This window comes from Oncorhynchus kisutch, linkage group LG17 (genome assembly GCF_002021735.2).
Source record: "Oncorhynchus kisutch isolate 150728-3 linkage group LG17, Okis_V2, whole genome shotgun sequence".
Classification (NCBI taxonomy): domain Eukaryota; kingdom Metazoa; phylum Chordata; class Actinopteri; order Salmoniformes; family Salmonidae; genus Oncorhynchus; species Oncorhynchus kisutch.
The window spans coordinates 55,216,208-55,242,326 of record NC_034190.2 but is presented as its reverse complement, the minus strand read 5'-3'; the positions used below and the strand labels follow the sequence as shown (position 1 = coordinate 55,242,326).

General features: G+C 42.2%; 1 protein-coding gene across 1 annotated transcript; it reads left to right on the top strand.

Moving 5' to 3' along the window:
- The first annotated feature begins 7,521 nt into the window (after positions 1-7,521).
- Positions 7,522-19,421, top strand: tmem51a (transmembrane protein 51a). The gene is made up of 3 exons (XM_020506243.2): positions 7,522-8,113; positions 12,252-12,695; positions 16,128-19,421. The coding sequence occupies exons 2-3, from the start codon at positions 12,313-12,315 to the stop codon at positions 16,510-16,512; spliced, it is 768 nt and encodes a 255-aa protein (XP_020361832.1). The 5' UTR covers positions 7,522-8,113; positions 12,252-12,312; the 3' UTR covers positions 16,513-19,421.
- The last annotated feature ends 6,698 nt before the right edge of the window (positions 19,422-26,119 follow it).

The window sequence follows — 26,119 nt, the reverse complement described above, 5'->3', positions numbered from 1 at the left end:
AAGTGATGGCATTTATTTTGGCTGTCTCCTGGGCATGAACCAGGGGCCTGTTGCACAAAAGTAGAATTAAGACATCCGGGATAAATGACTCAGCTGAGCTCAATGAAGCCAAAACATGTGCGTCCAGGCTTAATTGGTTGCACAAAGACCAAGCCAGGATGAGCAGACACGGATTTATTAAGCCAGGTGAAACCAATCCTGGATAGGTGCGCGCTCACGGCTCACTCAAATAGACCCCGCCACAGATCACAGATTAACTGATTTACCATGGCAACTAGAGCCGCGTACTTTTCCCCGTCGGAAGCACAAATCCTCATGGAGGCATACGAGGAGGTAAAAGATATAATTAAGAAGAAAGGCAACACCGCCACAGTGATAAAGCAAAGAGAAAAAGCGTGGCAAAGTATTGCAGACCGCCTGAATGCGTAAGTAGTGCACAATTACACACTCACCGCTCCGCTGAAACATCACAATTACAATTCAAATATTTAATTCACATCTCCAAAAATGCAGTTGTACTGTATAAATTATGAAACGGTTAAATTTTTTATTGAAATGCACTGCAGATATGAGTGAAATTGTGTAAAGTAACTCCATCACACTGTATAAAGCTATGATAAAAAAAATTTTTTTTTTACTGAAAACAAGACAAAAATACCAAGTAATTTTTTGCAGTGTGACTCCATTAAATGTGTGTGTGTGTGTGTGTGTGTGTGTGTGTGTAGATTAAACATGAACGGGCCAAAACGGACATGGCAGCAGGTCAAAATCAAATACAAGAACATTCTGCAGAATGGTATGGTCCCTGACTAATATTTAACAAAGCACAAGCATATATTGTACCCAGAAGGTGCCTGCTCACACATTGTCTGTACTGTTTTAGCAGTGAAAAAGAATACCCACAGACAAGGCACGGGTGGTGGGTCACCAAAGGCTGACCTTACCCCAGCAGAGGACATGGCCTTGGAGCGAAATAAAGGCAGGCCCGTCTTAGAGGGGATCCCTGGGGGGAAAGAGACGAGCATAGGTTCCTCCCAAGATGCCACCCGCTTCATTCAAGGTATGTCCTTCCATCTCTACATGGGATACAACCACATTCATATTGAATCAATTTGGACTGTCTGACTTTGGTTTACCTATTGCCTTGCAGTGTCTGGCAGCACTGTGTTCCTGTTAGAGCCACCAGCACAAGCACCAGACGATGCTGATCCAGTGAGTACTCCATCAAAGGCATACTGTAGGCCTGGCATGTCTTGTCTACTAGCTTCAATATGAATCCGATTAAATGTGATAGGGTGAAGGCCCCAGTGCAGCAGCAACAGCACATGATGGAGACGATGATGAGGAGGAGACCATCTCTCTGGATTCCAGAAGGCATGAGGTATCATGTTAAGACTGTGAAAGTACTATTTACTCTACAATGGTGAGGAGTCCTCATCAAAATCAAAAAATCTAATTTCTTTTACAGGACTCAGATGCTATACAGTGGGAAAACCAGCCTGGCAACATAGTGCGTATTAATAAAAGGACACCACATCCTGCCAAATTCCAGCTGCGCTAATTGTATTGTGTTCACAGAGCTCACAAGCTATCAGAAAGTTGTATGGCAACCACCTCCGGCGCCAAATAGAACTGGCAGACATAGACATTCAGTACAAGAAGAAAAAGATGGAAAATCTTGCACTGGAGTTCGAAATAAAAAAGAGGACAATTAGGAAACTGGACCTTGAAATAAAAAAACTTGAGAGGGAGGTGAGATATGCCTTCAATGTACACTGTATGCTAACTGTAACACAAATGTATTAATCATTATTTTTCTTTCCTCCCCCAGCTCCAAGAAGATGACACAGCTCAAAATAAAAATTAGGTATATTCTCGTAAAGTCAAGTGAGCCATGACATATGAGCTCTTATTGTGAGCACACAGGACGGTGGCATCTTTCTAAGGTTTTTTTTAATTTTCCCAGCAATCAGTACAACCAAGTCATCGTTATAAGGCATCGCCCTCTTTTGCCCACCCCCCCAGCACCAGGTGTGGCCACTAGCCTATATGAAGGCCCAAAATTGTGTGTTCCTTTCTGCTCTGACAATGGCATGCCCATTCGTGCGAGATGTGGTGGATGAAGAAGCACTTGTGCTGAGGAGAGCCTTCAGGCGAGAAAGGGTCTTCAGGGACCGGTTGGACCCACTGGCCTTCCCTGATGACCATCTATATGAAAGATACAGGTTTTCTGCAGATGGCATCAGGTATCTATGCAGACTACTGGGTCCCAGGATTAAGCACCGCACTGCACGGAGCCATGCACTGAGTGTGGAGCAAATGGTTTGTGTGGCCTTGCGCTTTTTTGCTAGTGGAGCCTTCCTGTACTCAGTGGGGGATGCAGAACAGCTGAACAAGGCCACAATTTGCCGCACAATAAGGAGTGTGTCTGGCTATCAAAGCATTAGCAGATGTCTTCATCTCCTTCCCTGGCCACAGAAGACTCTGTGACATCAAAGAGGAGTTCTATAGGATTGCAGGTAAGAGGATCTACAAATTACAGGACAACTGTTAACACATAGTAGGATACTCATTACTTTGTGTGACAGGTTTCCCCAATGTCATTGGTGCAGTGGACTGCACACACAAGGATAAAAGCCCCCTCAGGTGCCCATGAGGCCGATTTTGTGAATAGGAAATCTTTTCACAGCATTAATGTTCAGGTGAACATAACTTTTTGATATTGTCCATTGACGAACACTCTGCATTGCCAGTGATGTGCATTGATTGGTGTAATATTCCTCATCTTATGATTTCAGATGGTCTGCAATGCTGACTGTGTGATCAGCAATGTTGTGGCAAAATGGCCTGGCTCAGTCCATGACTCCAGAATCTTTCGGGCCTCTGAAATCTATCTGTCGGGCCTCTGAAATCTATCAGTGCCTATCACAAGGTAAGCCACACAACCCCTATTTATAACCATCATGGCTGTGTCAAGAATATCACTGTGTTTATGAGGTAGTAATGATGAGATTTTGTGTTGACAGGTGAATTCTCTGGTGTGTTGCTGGGAGACAGGGGGTATGGCTGCCAGCCTTTTCTCCTGACACCTTTCACAGACCCCCAGGAAGCACAGCAGGCCTACAACCATGCCCATGCCAGGACCAGGGCCAGAGTTGAAATGACCTTTGGCCTCCTGAAGGCACGCTTTCACTGCCTTCACAAATTAAGGGTCAGCCCTGTTAGGGCATGTGATATTACTGTGGCTTGTGCTGTCCTCCACAATGTGGCCTGCCTGAGGAAGGAGAGGGCCCCCAGAGTGCCACCAGCCATGGACTGGGACAATCCGGCAATCTTCCCTGATGACGACAGTGGTCGGCTGCTGAGGGACCAATATGTGTTGAATTATTTTAGTTAGTATGTGTGCTTTCAATTTTGGTTAAATATGTCCTGCGGTGGCAGAGGAATTTGGTTTTTTTTGGGTTCGTTTTTTGACGAATTTGGCCTCTTATGATGTTTGTGCGGTATACTGTGTGTAATACAAGGCTGCAGGGAGGCTACTGCATCCATTCATTTGTCTGTTCAGTTGATGTGTATGGATTTGTCCTGCATTTATTTTAGTGTGCAGACATGCAGGGTGTGTTATATACAGACCTTTGAATGTGTATGTATCATTTTGTATAATATGCTTGGATTCTGTGCTTTCCATCTTGTAGAGTCACTGTGACTTCAGTTTCGAAAGGAGCTGATGGTTTACCTGCTTTGTTTTGTCCTTATTCAATAAAGGAACATAATGTTACACATTGTGTTTTTATATTCATATGGAATGTGTATTTGTTTATGACAGAGTACTAGGGCCACACTGAAGAAAAAGGATAAAGTCATAAATTTATGAGGCTGGTTCTTTCTGCAGAAAAGCTACATATTGTTTTGATACTTATGACAATGTGATACTTAATATTCTGGCACATCAGCATGTCTTTGTTTATGAAACCATACTGAAGTACAATTTCACGATTTTACATCTGTCATTTTAACAACTGTCCTCCTTTAAAACAACTGGTTACAATATTATGACTTGTGTTTTTTTCCCCTCTGTGGCCCTAATATTCTATCATTTTATATATAGCCTTATAGTCTATGGGAAACTGTAAATTATCTAATGATAGCAACATCATCTAAAAATCATTTTTTATCCAAAATCATTGAAATTAATGATCACAAACGTTTAAATAATAACAGTGGGTCTAGTTATATGTGATAACAATGTATAGTGAGCAGTGAAATAACTATTGGTTTCCATTTGTGGTGACTGCTGACTGACATTAGGGATGAGATTAAATAGATCCTGGAATTTAGCCTGGTCTGGAGCAGGCTAGCTCCACAGAATAAATCTCCATGGTAATTTATACCATAACATATCCTCCTGCCCCCTATCCATCTTTAGTGCAACCGGATTACGGATCAATTGAGCCAGGATCACCAAGATATCCTGGCTTAATCCCTTATCCTAGTTTTGTGCAACAGGCCCCAGGTGCCTTGTTCAAAGCCAAAACAAAAGTGATGTTACCTAGGATAGATTTTAAGCATGTGGAGTAATGAGTAAGTTTCTGTGTTTTCACATGCAAAGAGAATGCTTTTCATAAAAACGCTTTATTTGCCTTCTCAAGGAAAACTAGTTTGAAAAGTACAACATATTTTATGGAAATTAGATGTATGTTTCTGGACGATTCACCATGCTGCCTTGTTGACAACATGACTGAGAGTTGCTGATTACTGTTCAATTTGAGAAGGGCACCTCTCCCTCACCGCTTTTGCCCGTTCACGTCACCGTCCATAGACCGATGCACCCCAAATTGCGGAAGGTCAGCGTTACAGCGTGATTCAAATGTAACGGGAGACTACATTCACGGTAATAACTGCATTTGTCAGCTCAACCGTAAATTACTTTTACAATTTTATTTCACAATCTGTAACACTTCAGCGATACAGATTGAATAGATCCCTATATGTTACACATTTGCAAAACGTATTATATGTTACGAATTCTGTCTAGGTGGTAGTTACGTTAAAGGGTTCCGGTTAGGTGAAGGGTTAGCTAAAATAGTTAAGGTTAGAGGAAGCGTTAGCTAAATGGTTTAAGGTTGGGGGAAGGGTTAGCTAACATGCTAAGTAGTTGAAAAGTAGCTAAAAAATAATAAGTAGTTGAAAAGTTGCTAAGGTTGTCCATGATGAGTTTCGAACTCGCAACCTTTGGGTTGCTAGATGTTCATGTTATACGCCCACCCTACTTTCGTTTCAGCCTTAAGTAACCATCTGTCTTATCTAACCACATTAAACGAACCGCCCTTGCTGTCTCTGCCTGGCCGGTTCCCCTCTTTCCACTGGGATTCTCTGCCTCTAACCCTATTACAGGGGCTGAGTCACTGGCTTACTGGGGCTCTCTCATGCCGTCCCTGGAAGGGGTGCGTCACCTGAGTGGGTTGATTCACTGATGTGGTCATCCTGTCTGGGTTGGCGCCCCCCCTTGGGTTGTGCCATGGCGGAGATCTTTGTGGGCTATTCTCGGCCCTGTCTCAGGATGGTAAGTTGGTGGTTGAAGATATCCCTCTAGTGGTGTGGGGGCTGTGCTTTGGCAAAGTGGGTGGGGTTATATCCTTCCTGTTTGGCCCTGTCCGGGGGTGTCCTCGGATGAGTCCACAGTGTCTCCTGACCCCTCCTGTCTCAGCATCCAGTATTTATGCTGCAGTAGTTTATGTGTCGGGGGGCTAGGGTCAGTTTGTTATATCTGGAGTACTTCTCCTGTCCTATTCGGTGTCCTGTGTGAATCTAAGTGTGCGTTCTCTAATTCTCTCCTTCTCTCTTTCTTTCTCGGAGGACCTGAGCCCTAGGACCATGCCTCAGGATTACCCCCAGATGACATGCTGGTCATTTATGAACATTTGAACATCTTGGCCATGTTCTGTTATAATCTCCACCCGGCACAGCCAGAAGAGGACTGGCCACCCCACATATGCTCTCTCTAATTCTCTCTTTTTGTCTCTCTCTCGGAGGACCTGAGCCCTAGGACCATGCCCCAGGACTACCTGACATGATGACTCCTTGCTGTCCCCAGTCCATCTGACCGTGCTGCTGCTCCAGTTTCAACTGTTCTGCCTTATTATAATACGACCATGCTGGTCATTTATGAACATTTGAACATCTTGGCCATGTTCTGTTATAATCTCCACCCGGCACAGCCAGAAGAGGACTGGCCACCCCACATAGCCTGGTTCCTCTCTAGGTTTCTTCCTAGGTTTTGGCTACACCTGCATTGCTTGCTGTTTGGGGTTTTAGGCTGGGTTTCTGTACAGCACTTTGAGATATCAGCTGATGTACGAAGGGCTATATAAATAAATGTGATTTGATTTTGATTTGAACATATACTAATTTGAGTGTCCCCAATTTAAATGTTCCATGTGTCATCTTGTCTGAAACCAGGCTGGCAAAAATATGGGGCAATACAGAGGAGTTGGCTTAGATCGGCGGTATTCAAAGTCGGGGCCGCGACCCCTAGCGTGGTTGCAGGAAGCTGGAGTCGGGTCTCTAAAGCATTAAGAGTGCAGATTATTGCATGAGCCAATACAGACACGTTTTCCAGAAAGATTATTTGACAAATAAAATGTATTTTATTTTGCTAAGAGATGAAAATGTTATGAATTGAAGGTTATTTGTTAATGTACAGCCAGCGGTATACCACCCTGCATACCACTGCTGACTTGCTTCTGAAACTAAGCAGGGTTGGTCCTGGTCAGTTCCTGGATGTGAGACCAGATGCTTCTGGAAGTGGTGTTGGAGGGCCAGTAGGAGGCACTCTTTCCTCTGGTCTGAAAAAATATCCCAATGCCCCAGGGCAGTGATTGGGGACACTGCCCTCTGTAGGGTGCCGTCTTTTGGATGGGATGTTAAACGGGTGTTCTGACTCTCTGAGGTCATTAAAGATCCCATGGCACTTATCGTAAGAGTAGGGGTGTTAACCCCGGTGTCCTGGCTAAATTCCCAATCTGGCCCTCAAACCATCACGGTCACCTAATAATCCCCAGTTTACAATTGGCTCATTCATCCCCCTCCTCTCCCCTGTAACTATTCCACAGGTCGTTGCTGCAAATGAGAACGTGTTCTCAGTCAATTTACCTGGTAAAATAATGGGTTAAAAAATATATATATCGAAATGTAAGGATTTTAGGTTGTGTCATGAAATGTTTTCTTTTTTTTTGTCCTAGCTGAAAAAGTTTGAATTCCACAGGCTTAGATTGTTGACAACAAATGAACTATTAACTGTATAAAATATAAATACATTTGCACAATGAGCACTTTTCTCTCAAATACATTGCTACCTTTGTTGGTTAGCTAGCTAGAGATTTTTTTGCCATATTAGCATGGACGTGACATTAGTCAAAACACCTCAAAAGAAGACATGGTATCAAGAACAAGATTTATGTGTATTATTATTTTTGTTAATATACAGAACAAGATAAAACAAGCTGAATCGCGCTGCCTCCCAGGCGTGAACCAGGTGCTCAACTCTGACTGCGAAATTGGCTCAAAATTAAGGAGACTTAATTAAGCACGTGTAGTTTTGAGTAAGATTCTGTGTTTTCCCATGCAAAAGTGATTGCTTTTGATATACACGCTTTATCTGCCTTGCCAATAAAACCTTGTTTGAAAATTCAAACATAGTCTATATTTTATCGTAAAGAGGTTGTAGCTTGTATTTTTTGGGGACGTTGCACCATGTTGCCTTGTTGACAACATGACTAAGTGACGCAGATTTCTGTTTATTGAGAAAAGCGCTCTTCCCTTGTTCACATCACGGGCCATAGACCAGTGTCCCGCAGTTCAGCATAATCGAATCCGCCCAATGTTGCTCTCAATCGGCTCACGGCCTTTTGCCCCATTGAACCGCGCGCATTGTTTTTGTGACGTGATCACATCAGTCGTCTATAGGTCCGTCGAAGAAAGTTTCTGGTTAGAAATGTGGCTTGATTAGTATATTTCCAAGATATAGCTAGGCTACGTACATTAATTCCCTTGATCGCGGGTGATCAACTTCGAAGAAAGAAAACACTTTGGAATGTATCGTCAGCATGCAAAGGTAAGGGCGTCTTTTCCACCCATTGCATCATATTGTCTTCATTTTTACAAACCATTGTTTTTATCAGTTCAGTACCTTTGATTCATACTTCGCGTAGTAGTAGGCTATAGTCTTCATACTAGAGCGAGAACGTTATGGGTTAATCTATTTGTTTGCAGAACACGCCTGTTTAGCCAGCGTGATAGCTGGGCTAAGTATCTAATTTAGTAGAATGTGGCGTCTATACACATTACTACCCTAGAGTATACATTACCTCTCTCATCAACATATGTATTTTGTGGGCTATCAATGCACTGGAATGTGACTGTCTGTGCTGAAATACTTCATAATGTCATCACACTTTCGTTCGTCTACTTCGCAACTTCAACAGGGCACTGCATGCATGTGTCGGCTACTTCGGTTCTAACTTCAACACATCTTTAAAAATACATACAAGTTGTAATGGATACAGAAGTTGATAAATCAATGCAACCGCAAATGTCTGCCAAAATGTAATTCTTTAAAAAACAGAACAAATCGAATACAGTTGCAAAGGAGATTGAACTCTTTCGTTGCTTAGGTCGACTTGGCACTCACACACTTAAAAAAATAAATATATATATATATTTCCACAAACGTGGGCACTGTTATTTAACATTTCCCAAAGGGCTGTCAATACAGTTCTGCACATTTAAACTGTTGGGAGTAGGCACCTGGAATGGTATTCTGAAATTGCTACAAGGTTTTTAACGTTATTCCAAGTATTTTCCTTACGTCATTGTGGCACAGTTTTGTGCACGTTTGGGTTACACACAACTGTGTACAACCAGCCAGATGTAGGAGGCTAGGTTACAGATTGACTGTTCAAGAAAATGTGCCCCTAAAAAAATAACAGCTGTTATTTTGAAATTACTTTTAGGCCTAGTTGTACAGGATGGGGTGGGGTTTTGGTCATACCACACATTCTTCAGTGTACTAGTAATTTTATATCAGTTGTTCCTTGATCTCTTTCTCTCTCGCTCTCTCTCTTAGCAAGTCCAGACATGCACACAAAAGTATTATTTTGCTGGCCCTAGCAATTTGTAATCTGTCAGATTGAGGGTATCAAGGCATGCATAGGGTAATGTGGGGTAACTAGCCCCCCCATAAGAACAATGTCCAATTGCTGACACAACAAAGCAAAGTTTGGTAATGTGGATGATTAATTAACCAGACTTGAGCTTTTAAGAGTTAACTTATTTTAATCAAAGAAATACAATATTTAACTAAATGGCTTTGGACATCTCACTATTAATGTCCTCACTATGATGAGGTTTTGATGTAAGGTCCCTCTTTTCATGTTCCCGCAAATCATGTCTAAATCGTTCTAAAGTACAATACCAGTCAAAAGGTTGGACACACCTACTCATTTAAGGGTTTTTCTTTATTTGCACTATTTTCTACATTGTAGAATAATGGTGACGATATCAAAATTATGAAAAAGCACAAATGGAATCATGTGTTAAACAAAAAAGTGTTAAACTAATCGAATTATATTTGAAATTCTTCAAATAGCCACCCTTTAACTTGATGACAGCTTTGCACACTAGGCATTCTCTCAACCAGGTTCTCTCCAACTAGGTAGTCACCTGGAATGCATTTCAATGAACAGGTGTACCTTAAGTTAATTTGTGGAATTTATTTTCTTAATGCGTTTGAGCCAATCAGTTGTGTTGTGACAAGGTAGGGGTGGTTTACAGATGATGACCCTATTTGATAATGGCAAGAACAGCAAAAATCAGCAAAGAGAAAAGACAGTCCATTACTTTAAGACATGTATGTCAGTCATTATGGAAAATGTCAAGAACTTTGAACGTCTCTTTAAGTGCAGTCGCAAAAACCATCAAGCGCTATGATGATGAAACAGGTTCTCATGAGGACCGCCACAGGAAAGGAAGCCCCATAGTTAACTCTGCTGCAGAGGATAAGTTCATTAGATTTACCAGCCTCAGAAATTGCAGCCCAAATAAATTCTTCAGAGTTCAAGTAACAGACACATCTCAACATCAACTGTTCAGAGGAGACTGCGTGAATCAGGGCTTCATGGTGGAATTGCTGCAAAAAAACACTACTTAAGGACACCAATAAGATGAAGAGACTTGCTTGGGCCAAGAAACACGCGCAATGGACATTTAGAGCAGTGGACATTTGTCCTTTGGTCTGGAGTCCAAATTTGAGATTTTTGTTTCCAACCGCTGTGTCTTTGTGAGATGCGGTGTGGGTACGTGTATTTCCCACCGTAAAGCGTGAAGGAGGCGGTATTATGGTGTGGGGGTGCTTTGCTGGTGACACTCTGACTTATTTAGAATTCAAGGCACACTTAACCAGCATGGCTACCACAGCATTCTGCAGCGATCCACCATCCCATCTGGCTTGCGCTTAGTCCCACTATCATTTGTTTTCCGACAGGACAATGACCAACCACAGCCTGGAGGTACTTTTACCAAGAAGGATAGTGCCGGAGTGCTGCATCAGATGACCTGGCCTCCACAATCCACTGACCTTAACCAAATTGAGATGGTTTGGGATGAGTCAAACCTCAGTGATGGAAAAGCAGCTAACAAGCGCTCAGCATATGTGGGAACTCCTTCAAGACTGTTGGAAAAGCATTCCAGGTGAAGCTGGTTAAGAGAATGCCAAGAGTGTGCAAAGCTGTCATCAAGGCAAAGGGTGGCTATTTGAATTGCCACCCTTTTATAACAACAAAAACAGCTTGCTGTGGTTACCTGAAAGGTGGCAGGCCATATTTGTGATTTAGAAAAATGCCTTTCAAATGAACTCATGGCTAGATGGCTTGCCGAGGGCTTATAGTAGTCCTCTGAATGGGGGCTACCCGGAAGACATGCAAATCACGTCTTAAATTGCAAAACGCCGCTCGCCCACTGGCGGTTAGGCCTGTAAAATGAATAACTGCTGATTTATAACCGTTAAGGACTTAGCAGTTAGTTAACCATACTGTAACTGAGACAGGTAATTGTCATGAGGTTAAATGTCTTTTCTAATCTGGTGACTCGGGTTGCAAAATGCATGTCTGGTTTTATTATGAGTAACCGTTCTTGCTCTTGTAAAGATAGACACACAGGAGCACCCATATTTGGGCAATACTGTGGGAAGGTCAAATATAGGGGAGGGGGGAGGGGAGTTACATGGTCTAGTATTGGTTTCCCTCTTCATTGTCAGTATCCCTTTTCAGCGTTATGACATCCATAACAGTGATGGATAATAATGTATCATATCTTTTCTGATTGTGATTTCACTACATTTTGTGTGCTTGTTCTGGGATGTTCTTCAGACATTTACAGAAACATTTTATATCTTAGAATACATAATTTATCTAAGCTTCTCTTATATTCTATAAATATATTCTGAAAGGCATTTGTCGTACATGGTACTACTGTTTTTGATAGAAAGATGAGGAGTGTTTATCAACATTCTGAATAGTCCTGGAGTGTTTAAAAAAATATTTATTTTTATGAAAGCCACTCTAAATATACTGACTTCATCCCGTTTCCAGAAAAGTAACATTCCAAATAAAATTCCTGTAAAATGGCTTTGAATGGCATTTCTTACCTTAATTCCACTGAACAACTTGACATTGTGCAAGATTTTCCTGTACCTGGGTGACTGTGCTGTTAAATCTTGCCATAAAAACACACCTTATTAATATAAAGTCTGCATGAGGGAGTTTTCCAACGCCGTGTAAGTGTTGGCTCTCTGGCAGGTAGGTGCTAATGGTCACAGGAGACAGAAGCTACTGGAAGTCGCATTATCTTAAACAAAGGAAAGGAATATTGCCCACCCAGCATTTTGAACTCTAGCTGTAGGATATATTGATAGAGAAGCCTATTCAAAAGCAAGGGAATAATGAAGTGTGTAATTGTGAAGTGTAGGGCAAGTGTGTGCTTTTTTTTTTTTTTCACAGATTATTTTTCATGTTTTAAATTGGAATATATTGAAGTTATTTGAACAATGATTCTCTATCCAAATTCCATCACAGTTTGAGTGCCATAATTTCCCCTATTTACTCTATTTGTATTGAAATAATATTGTTAACCCCACATATTAACCTCTACTGTATCAGTGTTCTATTTCTGCCCTAATGAACTGTTTCTCTCCTCAGTCTTTGACCCCAGGTGTGAAGCAGCTAGCTGAACACTAGGTGGGCCTACGTTTCGGAGAAAATGCTCTCCAGTGTTGAGGTGGCCCCAAACCGCCCTGTTGCCAGCAACCACCACAACAGTCCTGGAAACTCAGGTTCCCAGTATGCCTTGTGTGCCCTGGGGGTGGGACTGGTGGCCCTGGGCATTGTCATGATCGTATGGAGTGTGGTGCCCTCCGACATGGCCGGGAACAACAGCAGTGGCACCGGAGGAGGGAACCCGAAACCGGACACTAGGGGGAGGACTTCATCGGTGGCCTTTGTACTGGTCGGGGCTGGAGTGGCCATGCTCCTGCTGTCCCTGTGCCTGGGGATGAGGAACAAGCAACGGGAGCAGCAGGTGCTCCTAGAGGCCCAGACTCTGGGGGCAGGCAACGTAGCTACCAGTGATGACGACGGAGAGACGTGAGTACTGTAGCTAATTAATGACCTCAGCAGGTTTGTTTGCTCAGGGTTCAGTACAGGGTTGGGCAATCCCTTTTACTTTCCTAACCGTTTGACTGCTCCTAGATGTGTAACATCGCATGATGCACACCAGATGACGCCATCAGTGTTTCCGGATGATGTCATCAAACACTTATTTCTATATTTTTGACTACAAAACATAGAAACTTGCCATTCTGACATGTATTGATGTTTGTGGTGGTGCTGGAGGTGAATATTGCCCTTTAACCTATGAGGGCTAACACATGTTCAGTTGATTCAACTACACTGAACAAAAATATAAACGTAACATGTAAAGTGTTCGTCCAATGTTTCATGAGCTGAAATAAAAGATCCCCGAAATGTTCCATACACACAAGCTTATCTACAGTGCGTTCGGAAAATATTCAGACCCCTTCACTTTTTCTTACGTTAGCCTTACTAAAATTGATTAAATAGTTTATTTCCTCATCAATCTACATGCAACTCTATAATGACAAAGCAAAAACAGGTTTAAATGTTTTTTGCAAATATCAAAAACGAGTCACATTTACATAAGTATTCAGACCCTTCACTCAGTACTTTGTTGAAGCACCTTTCGCAGCGATTTCAGCCTCGAGTCTTCTTGAGTATGATGCTGCAAGCTTGGCACACTGGTCTTTGGGGAGTTTCTCCCATTCTCTGCAGATTGTCTTAGCTCTGGCAGGTTGGATGGGTAGCTTCGCTGCACAGCTACTTTAAGGTCTCTCCAGAGAAGTTTGATCGGGTTCAAGTCCGGGCTCTGGCTGGGCCACTCAAGGAGATTTGTCCTGAAGCCACTCCTGCGTTGTCTTGGTTGTGTGCTTAGGGTTGTTGTCCTGTGGAAGGTGAACCTTGGTCCCAGTCTGAGGTCCTGAGAGCTCTGAAGCAGGTTTTCATCAAGGATCTCTCTGTACTTCATCTTTCCCTCGATCCCACTGAAAAACATCCCCACAGCATGATGCTGCCACCACCATGCGTCACCGTAGGGATGGTTCCAGGTTTCTTCCAGACAAGATGCTTGGTATTTAGGCCAAAGTGTTCAATCTTGGTTTCATCAGACCATAGAGTCTTGTTTCTCATGGTCTGAGAGTCTATAGGTGAGTAGTCTATTAGGTGAGTCTACTTTTACTTGGTAGTGGCTTCTGTCTGGCCACTCTACCATAAAGGCCTGATTGGTAGAGTGCTGCAGAGATTGTTGTCCTTCTCAAAGGTTCTGCCATCTCCACAGAGGAACTCAGAAGCTCTGTCAGTGACCACCAGGTTCTTGGTCACCTCTCTGACCAAGGCCCTTCTCCCCCGATTGCTCAATTTGGCCAGGCGGCCAGGTCTAGGAGGAGTTTTGGTGGTTCCAAACGTCTTCCATTTAAGCTAGATGGAGGACACTGTGTTCTTGGGGACCTTAATAAATGCTGCAGACATTTTTTGGTACCCTTCCCCAGATCTGTGCCTCGACACAATCCTGTCTCGGAGCTCTACGGACAATTCCTTCTACCTCATGGCTTGGTTTTTGCCATGACATGCAGTGTCAACTGTGGAACCTTATAGGTGTGTGCCTTTCCAAATCCTGTCTAATCAATTGAATTTACCACAGGTGGAGTCCAATCAAGTTGTAGAAACATCTCAAGGATGATCAATGGAAACAGGATGCACCTGAGCTCAATTTCGATTGAAATAAAGAAATCATTGTATGAGTAGGTGTGTCCAAACTGTCAACTCGCTTTCTCATTATGGGGTATTGTGTGTAGATTGAGGATTATTATTTTTGTTATTTAATACATTTTAGAATAAGGCTGTAACTGGGGCCTCCCGAGTGGCGCAGCGATCTAAGTCACTGCAGTGCTAGTTGTTACTACAGATCCTGTTTCGATGCTGGGCTGTGCCGCAGCCGGCCGGGATACCCATGAGGTGACGCACAATTGGCCCAGAGTCGTCCGGGTTTGGCCGGCCGGGATTTCGTATGGGAGTTGCAGCGATGGGACAAGACTGTAACTATCAATCGTGGAGGGAAAAGTGGGTAAAATAATAAGGCTGTAACAAAATGTGCACGGTCTCAAATTGTGTGCACAAATTTGTTTACATCCCTGTAAGTGAGCATTTCTCATTTGCCAAGATAATCCATCCACCTGACAGGTGTGGCATTTCAAGAAGCTGATTAAACAGCATTAACATTATACAGGTGCACCTTGTGCTGGGGACAATAAAAGGCCACTCTAAATGTGCAGTTGTATCACACAATGCCACAGATGTCTCAAGTTTTGAGGGAGTGTACAATTGGCATGCTGACTGCAGGAATGTCCACCAGAGCTGTTACCAGATAATTTAATGTTAATTTCTCTACCAACATCGTTTTAAATAATTTGACAGTACGTCTAAGCGGCTTTACAACCACAGACCACGTCTATCCACGCCAGCCTAGGACCTCCACATCCGGCTTCTTTACCTGCTGGATCGTCTGAGACCAGCCACCCTGACGGCTGATGAAACTGTGGGTTTGCATAACATAAGAATTTCTGCACAAACTGTCAGAAACCGTCTCAGGGAAGCTCATCTGCATGCTCGTCGTCCTCACCAGGGTCTTGCCCTGACTGCAGTTCGGCATCAGTGGGCAAACGCTCACCTTTGATGGCCACTGGCATACTGGAGAAGTGTGCTGTTCACGGATGAATCCCAGTTTCAACTGTACCGGGTAGATGTACAGAGTGCCCCCATTTTTTATCTCTGTGCAATTTGAGATATAGTGACGAGGCTTATTGCCATTCATCCACCTCCATCACCAGTGCACTACTATGTCCCAGTTCTTCCATGGCCTGCTCACTCACCAGACATGTCACCCATTGAGCATGTTTTGGACGCTCTGGATCGCCGTGTACGATAGCGTGTTCCAGTTCCCGCCAACATCCTGCAACTTCCCACAGCCATTGAAGAGAAGTGGGACAACACACCTCAATTAACAGCCTGATCAACTCGATGTGAAGGAGATGTCACACTGCATGATGCAAATGGTGGTCACACTGACTGATTTTGTTTGTTCACTGAGGTTGGTTAGTTTAGTTTGATCATGTGAAAGGCTTTGCTTTGGCTGGAGCAAAATCCTGCACCCACGCTGGTCCTTTGCTATTAACATTGGTTAGCCATGTTTTTGTTTCTTTATATCTCTCTGCAGTGCTTTAAGTAACTTTTCAGTTCAAGCCCCGTTACCTAAACAGGGAACCTGTTGCAATAAAGCCATGTAAAACCATCAGGACTGTATTTATCAGGACACACGGCATAGCCTAGATTACACACGGCATAGCCTAGAGTACACACAAAATCAACTATATAGAAGACACAGTCCATTTTGTAAGCACATAGACATCAGTAACTATCTGTGTGTTTCTGTATGAATGTCCACAGGGCAGAGGAGCGAGTCCAGAGGTACACTGTGCCCAGCTACGAGGAGGTGGTAGGCAGCGGCGAGTACCCCATACGCCAGAGCAACTTGCGCCACAGCTCCTCCCAGCTGCCCTCCTACGACGACCTGGTGGACGGTGTGCAGATGGAGCTGGAAGGGTCAGATGTCACCCAGACGTCACCCGCTTCCGCTAACCCTGCCTCCTCTGCTGTACCTAACCGCCGCACTGGGCGAACAGGCCTCAAGCTCCTTCCCCTTAAGATCCGGAGGATTAAATCGGAGAAGCTCTTTATGAATAACACGGATAACTCTCAGCCACCGGGAGGGATCACTATTGAGCCGCTCACTCCGCCACCAATGTATGAGGACAAAGCACCCCAGCTCTGAGACTTGGCACCTTCTAGGTTTCAAAGCAGGTTACTGAAGCCACTGTGTCCCACTAGGCGTGAATTGGTGGTGCAGTGCTACTATAGATGTGATCAGATGGCCCTTGTCATGCATCTGTGGTTAAATCATCTCGATGGCACTTGTCATGCCTACCTGGCTGAGGACTTTTCTTTAGACCTGCAACTCAAGCGCAGTGAGTACTGTTCCCATACGTGGGGCACTGGCATTTGAGTAGATCTTTGGGGCAACTCTAATGTTGCTGGACAGAGGGAACACCTGGACAGAGTACACATCCAATTTCCGACTATGATTACAAGGACATTGAAGCTTGGTTCAAAGGATCAATATTATTGGGGGAAATTCTCGGCATGTCTTTGATGCCTTTTATTCCTTTACAACGAGTACTTACACTGGTCCAAATCTTCTTTGTATGCAGTAGACCATATTTTATTTTCCTCTGTCTGCTATATTATTTCAAGTTCCGTCTTCATCCTCAGTCTAGTCGTGTTTATAGATGTATTATTCATGTCTGAGTTTTGTATTCTGTACAGCTACTTAGACAGCTGCTCCTCACATTTTGGGAGAAGTGCTATTTGGCGACTGACTCAATGGCCACCTTACTCAGACAGTGTTTGTGTGTTGCTGCCTGTGTTGCTCGTCAATAGAGGACAATTGAGAGAGACCGAGGCTCATGGGTAGTTAGAAGCCTTTGCCCTGTAGCCATGGTGAAATGGGGTTGGGCTCTGAAGGCAGTAGTGTAGTCCAGCTCTTTTCCTTTCCTTTTTTTTGCTCAATAGAGGAGAACACAAGGGGGACTTTCTCTGAGCAGCTGGGAGCTGGGATAATGGCACCCATTGCTCACTCACTCATCACTCTTGAACTATTCTTCACTAGCTCCTTGACTGGCAGCACTTTCATAGGAGTATTCAGAGAATGAACTTCTGGTGTCCATGGTTTGACCCCCATTTTTGTTTAGTGGAGCGAAAATACATCAGTACCTTTATCTCTCTAGCCTGTTTGTTTTATGCTTATGAGAGTATGGAAATGAGCGAGTCCATGAAGTGTTTAGAATGTTATTTTCTTATCATACGGATACTATTTTCTGATGTCATGTTGATGAACCTGTTCAACAACTATTCACTACTTTTTAGATGGGAACACAAACTGTACACAACAGTAGCCTTTTTTGTGTAACTGAACACTTAATAAACTAGCAAATGCATACCGATGCACACAGAACAAGAATAGGCTTTTTTAAATAGAATTGAATTGCTGAATTACTATGCTAAACAAAAATATAAATGTAAAGTGTTGGTGCCATGTTTCATGACCTAAAACAAAAGATCCCAGAAATGTTTCATATGCACAAAAAGCATACTTCTCTCATTCTCTGAACAAATTTGTTTACATCCCTGTTGGTGAGCGTTTCTCCTTTGCCAAGATAATCCATCTACCTGACAGGTGTGGCATATCAAGAAGATGATTAAACAGCATAGTTATTACACAGGTGCACCTTGTGCTGGGGGGGGGGGGTGAAATAAAAGGCCACTCGAAAATGTGCCATTTTGTCACACAACACAATGCCTTAGATGTTCCATTTTGAGGGAGTGTGCAATTGTCATGCTGCCTGCAGGAATGTCCTTTAGAACTGTTGATGGAATTTAAATGTTAATTTCTCTACCATAAGCTGCCTCCAATGTCGTTTTAGATAACTGGCCTCAACCACAGACTACATGTAATCACGCCAGCCCAGGACCTCCACATCTTTGCTGAAGAGTATTTCTGTCTTTAACAAATCCCTTTTTTGTGGGGAAAAACTCATTATGATTGGCTGGGCCTGGCTCCCAAGTGTGTGGTCCTATGCCTTCCCAGGCTCACCCATGGCTGCTCCCCTGCCCAGTTGTGAAATCTGTAGATTAGGGCCTAATGAATTTATTTCAATTAACTAATTTCCTTATATAAACTGTAACTCAGTAAAATCTCTGAAATTGTTGCGTTTTTATATTTTTGTTCAGTACAGTTTATACATGTAAAATAGCATGCACATCATGAAGATTTTAGTTTTATACATTGATTTTGTACAATATTGTTGACGGTATTTGTAGTTGTCATGCCTAGGCAGTGCTGTGTGTGTGTGTGTGTGTGTGTGTGTGACCAGTTTTGGCTGTGAGGAATCTGTGTCTTCATATCATGTTCTGTACTTATGGGGACACTACACTCTAAAATGAAAGTTTGTCAGATGTTTTCAAACCTCAAAGAAGCATTATGTTAAGCAACGTACACATCCCAATCCATTGGTTTTGTAGATCCAATGATAATGTCACAACCCCAAATGAATGATAAAAATGAGCACCAGATATGCTTATCTGTTTATGAATGAAAAATTGTGCCCATTGTGCTCATCTTTTCCATTCATAAACCGATCAGCGTCAAGATAAGCACCATGGTGTCCATCTTTTCCATTCACATACAGATTATGTGCTCATCTTTTCCATTCATTTGGGATTGAGGAATACAGCTGTATCTATACAATCAGTGGTCTTGGACATGGATCCACCTTCACATTAGACTTCTTTTGAGGTATTAAAAACATCTAACGAACTTAGATTTTGGAGTGTATTGCCCATTTAAGAATATTCTTATGTGGAACAAACATTGTTCATGAGTTCAATGGACTTTTCTCTCAACCAGCTGTATCTATAACAACATTTATTCACATTTCAAATACTTAACATTATTTGTAAACTACATGATTGGCTTGTATGACTAAATTTCCTTTTGTATGTATTGTGAAAGTATGTTTTTGTATGAGGAGTTCTGTCTGTTTATGTTGACTTCGAGGAGTTCAGAATAATACATTACTGTGTACAGTAAAGGAGTTGAGTATGAATAAATTCAAACTATTCCGACCACACAGTTTTATTGCAGATAGGTCCTGTGACGACTTACTGGTTTTCAGCAACCACACTAATGTGTTTCTGGGAAATCATTAACCGTGGCAGTACCTTACTTCCTGTAGTATACAGTGCCTTCGGAAATTATTCAGACCCCTTCACTTTTTTAAAACATTTTGTTACGTTACAGCCCTTATTTTAAAATTGATTAAATAAAGGTTTTTCCTCATCAATCGACACACAATATACCGCATAGCGACAAAGTGAAAACAGGTTTTTAGAAATGTATTAAAAATAAATACTTTATGTAAGTATTCAGACCTTTTGCTATGATACTCAATTGAGCTCAGGTGCATCCTGTTTCCATTGATCATCATTGAGATGTTTCTTCAACTTAATTGGAGTCCACCTGTGGAAAATATGATTGATTGGACATGATTTGGAAAGGCACACACCTGTCTATATAAGGTCCCACAGTTGACGCTGCATGTCAGAGAAAAAACCAAGCCATGAGGTCGAAGGAAGTGCCCATAGAGCTCCGAGACAGGATTGTGTCGATGTACAGATCTGGGGAAGGGTACCAACACATTTCTGCAGCATTGGAGATTCCTTAAGAACACAGTCACCTCCATCATTCTTAAATGGAAGAAGTTTGGAACCACCAAGACTTCCTAGAGCTGGCCACCTGGCCAATACTGAGCAATCGGGGGAGAAGTGTCTTGGTCAGGGAGGTGACCAAGAACCCGATGGTCACTCTTATAGAGCTCCAGAGTTCCTCTGTGGAGATGGGAGAACATTCCAGAAGGACAACCAACGCTGCAGCACTCCACCAATCAGGCCTTTATGGTAGACTGGCTAGACAGAAACCACTCCTCAGTAAAAGGCACATGACAGCAAGCTTGGAGTTTGCCTAAAGACTCTTGGACCATGAGAAACAAGATTCTCTGGTCTGATGAAACCTGCATCACGTCTGGAGGAAGACTGGCACCATCCCTATGGTGAAGCATGATGGTGGCAGCATCATGCTGTGGGGATGTTTTTCAGCAGCAGGGACAGGGAGACCAGTCAGGCTTGAGGGAAAGATGAACGGAGCAAAGTACAGAGAGATCCTTGATGAAAACCTGGTACAGGTTGGGGCGAAGATTAACCTTCCAACGGGACAACGACCCTAAGCACATAGCCTAGACATCGCAGGAGTGACTTTGGGACTCAATGTCCTTGAGTGGCCCGGACTTGAACCCGATCGACATCTCCGGAGAGACCTGAAAACAGCTGTGCATCAATGCTCCCCAACCAACCTGACAGCTTGAGAGGATCTGCAGAGAAGAATGTGAGAAACTCCCCAAATACAGGTGTACCAAGCTTGAAACATCATACCAAAGAAGACTCGAGGCTGCCAAAGGTGCATCAACAAAGTACTGAGTAAAGGGTCTGAATACTTATGTAAATGTCATATTTCAGTTTTACATTTTTTATAAATTTGCAAAAATGTTTAAAAACCTGGTTTTCCTCTCTCGTTATGGGGTATTGTGTGTAGATTGATGAAGAGGGAACACAATTTTATCATTCTTAGTACAAGGCTGTAACGTAACAAGATGTGTAAAAAGTCAAAGGGTCTGAATACTTTCCGAATGCACTGTATACAGTATGGTTGAGATATTGTAGGTGATATAGTGCCTTCAGAATGTATTCACTCCCCTTGACTCGTTTCACATTTAGTTTGTTACAGCCTGAATTTGAAATGGATGTAATAAAGTGTCACTGGCCTACACACACAATATCCCATAATGTCAAAAAGGAATCATGTTTTTAGACATTTTTACAAATTATTTAAAAATGAAAAGCTGAAATGTCTGGGGTCAAGTATTCAACTCTTTTTGTTATGGCAAGCCTAAATTAATTTCAGGAGTAAAAATGTGCTTAATAAGTCGCATAATAACTTGCAATAATAGTGTATAGCATGATTGTTTGAATGACTACCACATCTGTGTACCCCACACATACAATTTTCTGTTAGGTCCCTCTGTCGAGCAGTGAATTTCAAACACCGATTCAACCACAAAGACCAGGGAGGATTTCCAATGTCTCGCAAAGAAGGGCACCTATTGGTAGATGGCTACAAATAAAAAAGTGGACATTGTATATCCCTTTGAGCATGGTAAAGTTATTAATTACACGTTGGATGGTGTATCAATACACCCAGTAACTACAAAGATACAGGCGTCTTTCCTTACTCCGTTGCCAAAGAGGAATTTCTGGGATTTCACCATGAGGCCAATGATGACTTTAAAACAGTTTGAGTTTAATGACTGAGATGGGAGAACTGAGGATGGATCCAACAACATTGTAGTTACTCCACAATACTAACCTAATTGACAGTGAAAATAAGGAAGCCTGTATAGAATAAAAAATATTTTTTTAAATGCATCCTGTTTGCAACAAGGCACTAAAGTAATACTGCAGCAAATGTGGCAAGCAACTTTTTGTCCTGAATACTGTGTTACGTTTGGGGCAAATCATACAACACATTACTGAGTACTGTTCGCCTTATTTTCAACTATAGTGATGGCTGCATCATGTTATGGGTATGCTTGTAATCATTAAGGACTGGGGAGTATTTAAGAATATAAAAGAAACGGAATGGAGAAGAACTCAGGCAAAATCCTAGAGGAAAACCTGGTTCAGTCTGCTTTCCACCAGACACAGGGAGATTAATTCCCCTTTCAGCAGGACATTACCATGAAACACAAGGCCAAATCTACACTGGTGTTGCTTACCTAGAAGACAGTGAATGTTCCCGAGTGGCCGAGTTACAGTTTTGGCATAAATCTACACGCAAATCTATGGCAAGATGTGAAAATGGTTTTCTAGCAATGATCAACAACCAATTTGACAGAACATGATGAATTCTGAAAAGAATAATAGGCAAATTTGGCACAATCCAGGTGTGCAAAGCTCTTAGAGATTTACCCAGAAAATCTCACAGCTGTAAACGCTGCCAAATGTGCTTCTACAAGGTATTGACTCGGATGTGATTACTTATGTAAATTAGATATATATGTATTTAATTTTCAGTACATTTGCAAACATTTCTAAAAATGTCACTTTGTTATTATGGGGTATTGTGACAAACATTTTTATTTAAAATATTTTTAATTCCGGCTGTAACACAACAAAATGCAGAATAAGTCAAGGGGTTTGAATACTTTCTGAAGGCACTGTATTTAGCCTGGTCACAGATATTTTTTGTGCTGTCTTGCCAACTCCTATATGAATTGACAATGAGGCACAAACAGATCGTGGACCAGGCTTGGTGATATTTGTGCTTTTCCACTATGTTATTCACCTTATCTTGGTTACTGTAAAGCTGGATGAAGAGGAAACAACGCCTGAGAATGTTGGCTTCTTCTCTTGTCAGTGTTGAATCATTGTTGTGTTCTCAAGGTCATTCTCTGTGAGAAAGACACTCATTTTCAAAGCGCTGGCTTTTCAAAAGTTCCATAAACCTCTGTTAGTTATTACTGTACTTAAATGCTGTTAACATAATTACTTTTGTGTTTGGGAGCCTTTTAACTCAATATAAGGATTTCTGTTTGGCTTTTACATTTAAAGAGTTGACCTTGCTTCCCTCTAGTGGTAGAGTGCTGTTAATACACTTGATAATTATGGAACATAGTATTTCTTGATCAGGCAGTGGACTCCTGGTGCTATTGGCATCCCTTTAATATGTCGTCACATTCATTGAGAAAATGTCAAACAAAAGACTGTAAGTGACACAGTACTTCCCTATAGCTTTTGAATAACATTGTTAATGATTACTACTGTGTACATTCGAAATGTGGTATCAATATAGTAAAATGCCTTGCGAGCTGACACGGCCGACACTGAGTATCTGCAGTTACAATAGATTAGAGTTTTGTTCAGAATTCTTGTGCAATGATAATGAATCTGCATGTTGTGAATTTGTTAGTTGTTAGTTTTGTTGATTGTTAAATGTGTTTATACAGTGGCAAGAAAAAGTATGTGAACCCTTTGGAAATGCCTGGATTTCTGCATAAATTGGTCATAACATTTGATCTGATCTTCATCTAGGTCACAACAATAGACAAACACAGTCTGCCTAAATTAATAACACACAGACAATTCTAAGTGTTCATATCTTTATTGAACACACCGTGTAAACATTCACAGTGCAGGGTAGGAAAAGTATGTGAACCCTTGGATTTAATAACTGGTTGACCCTCCTTTGGCAGCAATAACCTCAACCAAACGTTTTCTGTAGTTGCGGATCAGACCTGCACAGCGGTCAGGAGGAATTTTGGAACCTTCCTATTTGACAAAACTGTTTCAGTTCAGCAATATTCTTGGGATGTCTGGTGTGCACTTCTCTCTTGAGGTCATGCCACAGCATCTCAATCGGGTTGAGGTCAGGACTGGGTCAATCCAGAAGGCGTATTTTCTACTGTTGAAGCCATTCTGTTGTTGATTTACTTCTGTGTTTTGGGTCGTTGTCCTGTTGCATCACCCAACTTCTGTTGAGCTTCAATTGGCGAACAGATAGCCTTACATTTTACTGCAAAATGTTTTGATAAACTTGGGAATTCATTTTTCCGTCGATGATAGCAAGCTGTCCAGGCCCTGAGGCAACAAAGCAGCCCCAAACCATGGTACTCCTTCCACCATACTTTTTTGCCTTTTTTTCTCCACACATAGTGTTGTGTGTTCCTTCCAAACATCTCAACTGTAGTTTCATCTGTCCACAGAATATTTTGCCAGTAGCGCTGTGGAACATCCATGTGGACTTTTGCAAACTTGTGTCCTCTCATGAACACCATTCTTGTTTAGTGTTTTACGTATCATAGACTCATCAACAGAGATGTAAGCATGTTCCAGAGATTTCTTTAAGTCTTTCGCTGACACTCAAGGATTCTTCTTAACCTCATTGAGCATTCTGCACTGTGCTCTTGCAGTCATCTTTACAGGACAGCCACTCCTAGGGAGAGTAGCAACAGTGCTAAACTTTCTCCATTTATAGACAATTTGTCTTTCTGTGGACTGATGAATGTCAATGTTTTTAGAGATACTTTTATAACCCTTTCCAGCTTTATGCAAGTCAATCATTCTTATTCTTAGGTCTTCTGAGATCTCTTTTGTTCGAGGCATGGTTCACATCAGGCAATGCCTCTTGTGAATAGCAAACTTCGATTTTGTGAGTGTTTTTTATAGGGCAAGGCAGCTCTAACCAACATCTCCAATCTCGTCTCATTGATTGAATTCCAGGTTAGCTGACTCCTGACTCCAATTAGCTTTTGGCGAAGCCATTAGCCTTGGGGTTCACATACTTTTCCCAACCTATACTGTGAATGTTTAAATGATGTATTCAATATAGACAAGAAAAATACAATAATTTGTGTGTTATTGTTTAAGCACACTATATTTGTCTATTGTTGTGACTTAGATGAAGATCAGATCAAATTTGATGACCAATTTATGCAGAAATCTAGGTAATTCCAAAAGGTTCACATACATTTTCTTGCCACTGTATACAGTGGGGCAAAAAAAGATTTAGTCAGCCACCAATTGTGCAAGTTCTCCCACTTAAAAAGATGAGAGGCCTGTAATTTTCATCATAGGTACACTTCAACTATGACAGACAAAATGAGAAGAAAAAAAATCACAAGAAATTCACATTGTAGGATTTTTTATGAATTTATTTGCAAATTATGGTGGAAAATAAGTATTTGGTCAATAACAAAAGTTTATCTCAATACTTTGTTATATACCCTTTGTTGGCAATGACAGAGGTCAAATGTTTTCTGTCAGTCTTCACAAGGTTTTCACACACTGTTGCTGGTATTTTGGCCCATTCCTCCATGCAGAGCTCCTCTAGTGCAGTGATGTGGGGCTGTTGCTGGGCAACACGGACTTTCAACTCCCTCCAAAGATTTTCTATGGGGTTGAGATCTGGAGACTGGCTAGGCCACTCCAGGGCCTTGAAATGCTTCTTACGAAGCCACTCCTTCGTTGCCCGGGCGGTGTGTTTGGGATCATTGTCATGCTGAAAGACCCAGCCACGTTTAATCTTCAATGCCCTTGCTGATGGAAGGTTTTCACTGAAAATCTCACGATACATGGCCCCATTCATTCTTTCCTTTACACGGATCAGTCGTCATGGTCCCTTTGCAGAAAAACAGCCCCAAAGCATGATGTTTCCTCCCCCATGCTTCACAGTAGGTATGGTGTTTTTTAGATGCAACTCAGCATTCTTTGTCGTCCAAACACGACGAGTTGAGTTTTTACCAAAAAGTTATATTTTTTGTTTCATCTGACCATATGACATTCTCCCAATCTTCTTCTGGATCATCCAAATGCTTTCTAGCAAACTTCAGACGGGCCTGGACATGTACTGGCTTAAGCAGGGGGACACGTCTGACACTGCATGATTTGAGTCCCTGGCGGCGTAGTGTGTTACTGATGGTAGGCTTTGTTACTTTGATCCCAGCTCTCTGCAGGTCATTCACTAGGTCCCCCCGTGTGGTTCTGGGATTTTTGCTCACCTTTCTTGTGATCATTTTGACCCCACGGGGTGAGATCTTGCGTGGAGCCCCAGATCGAGGGAGATTATCAGTGGTCTTGTATGTCTTCCATTTCCTAATAATTGCTCCCACAGTTGATTTCTTCAAACCAAGCTGCTTACCTATTGCAGATTCAGT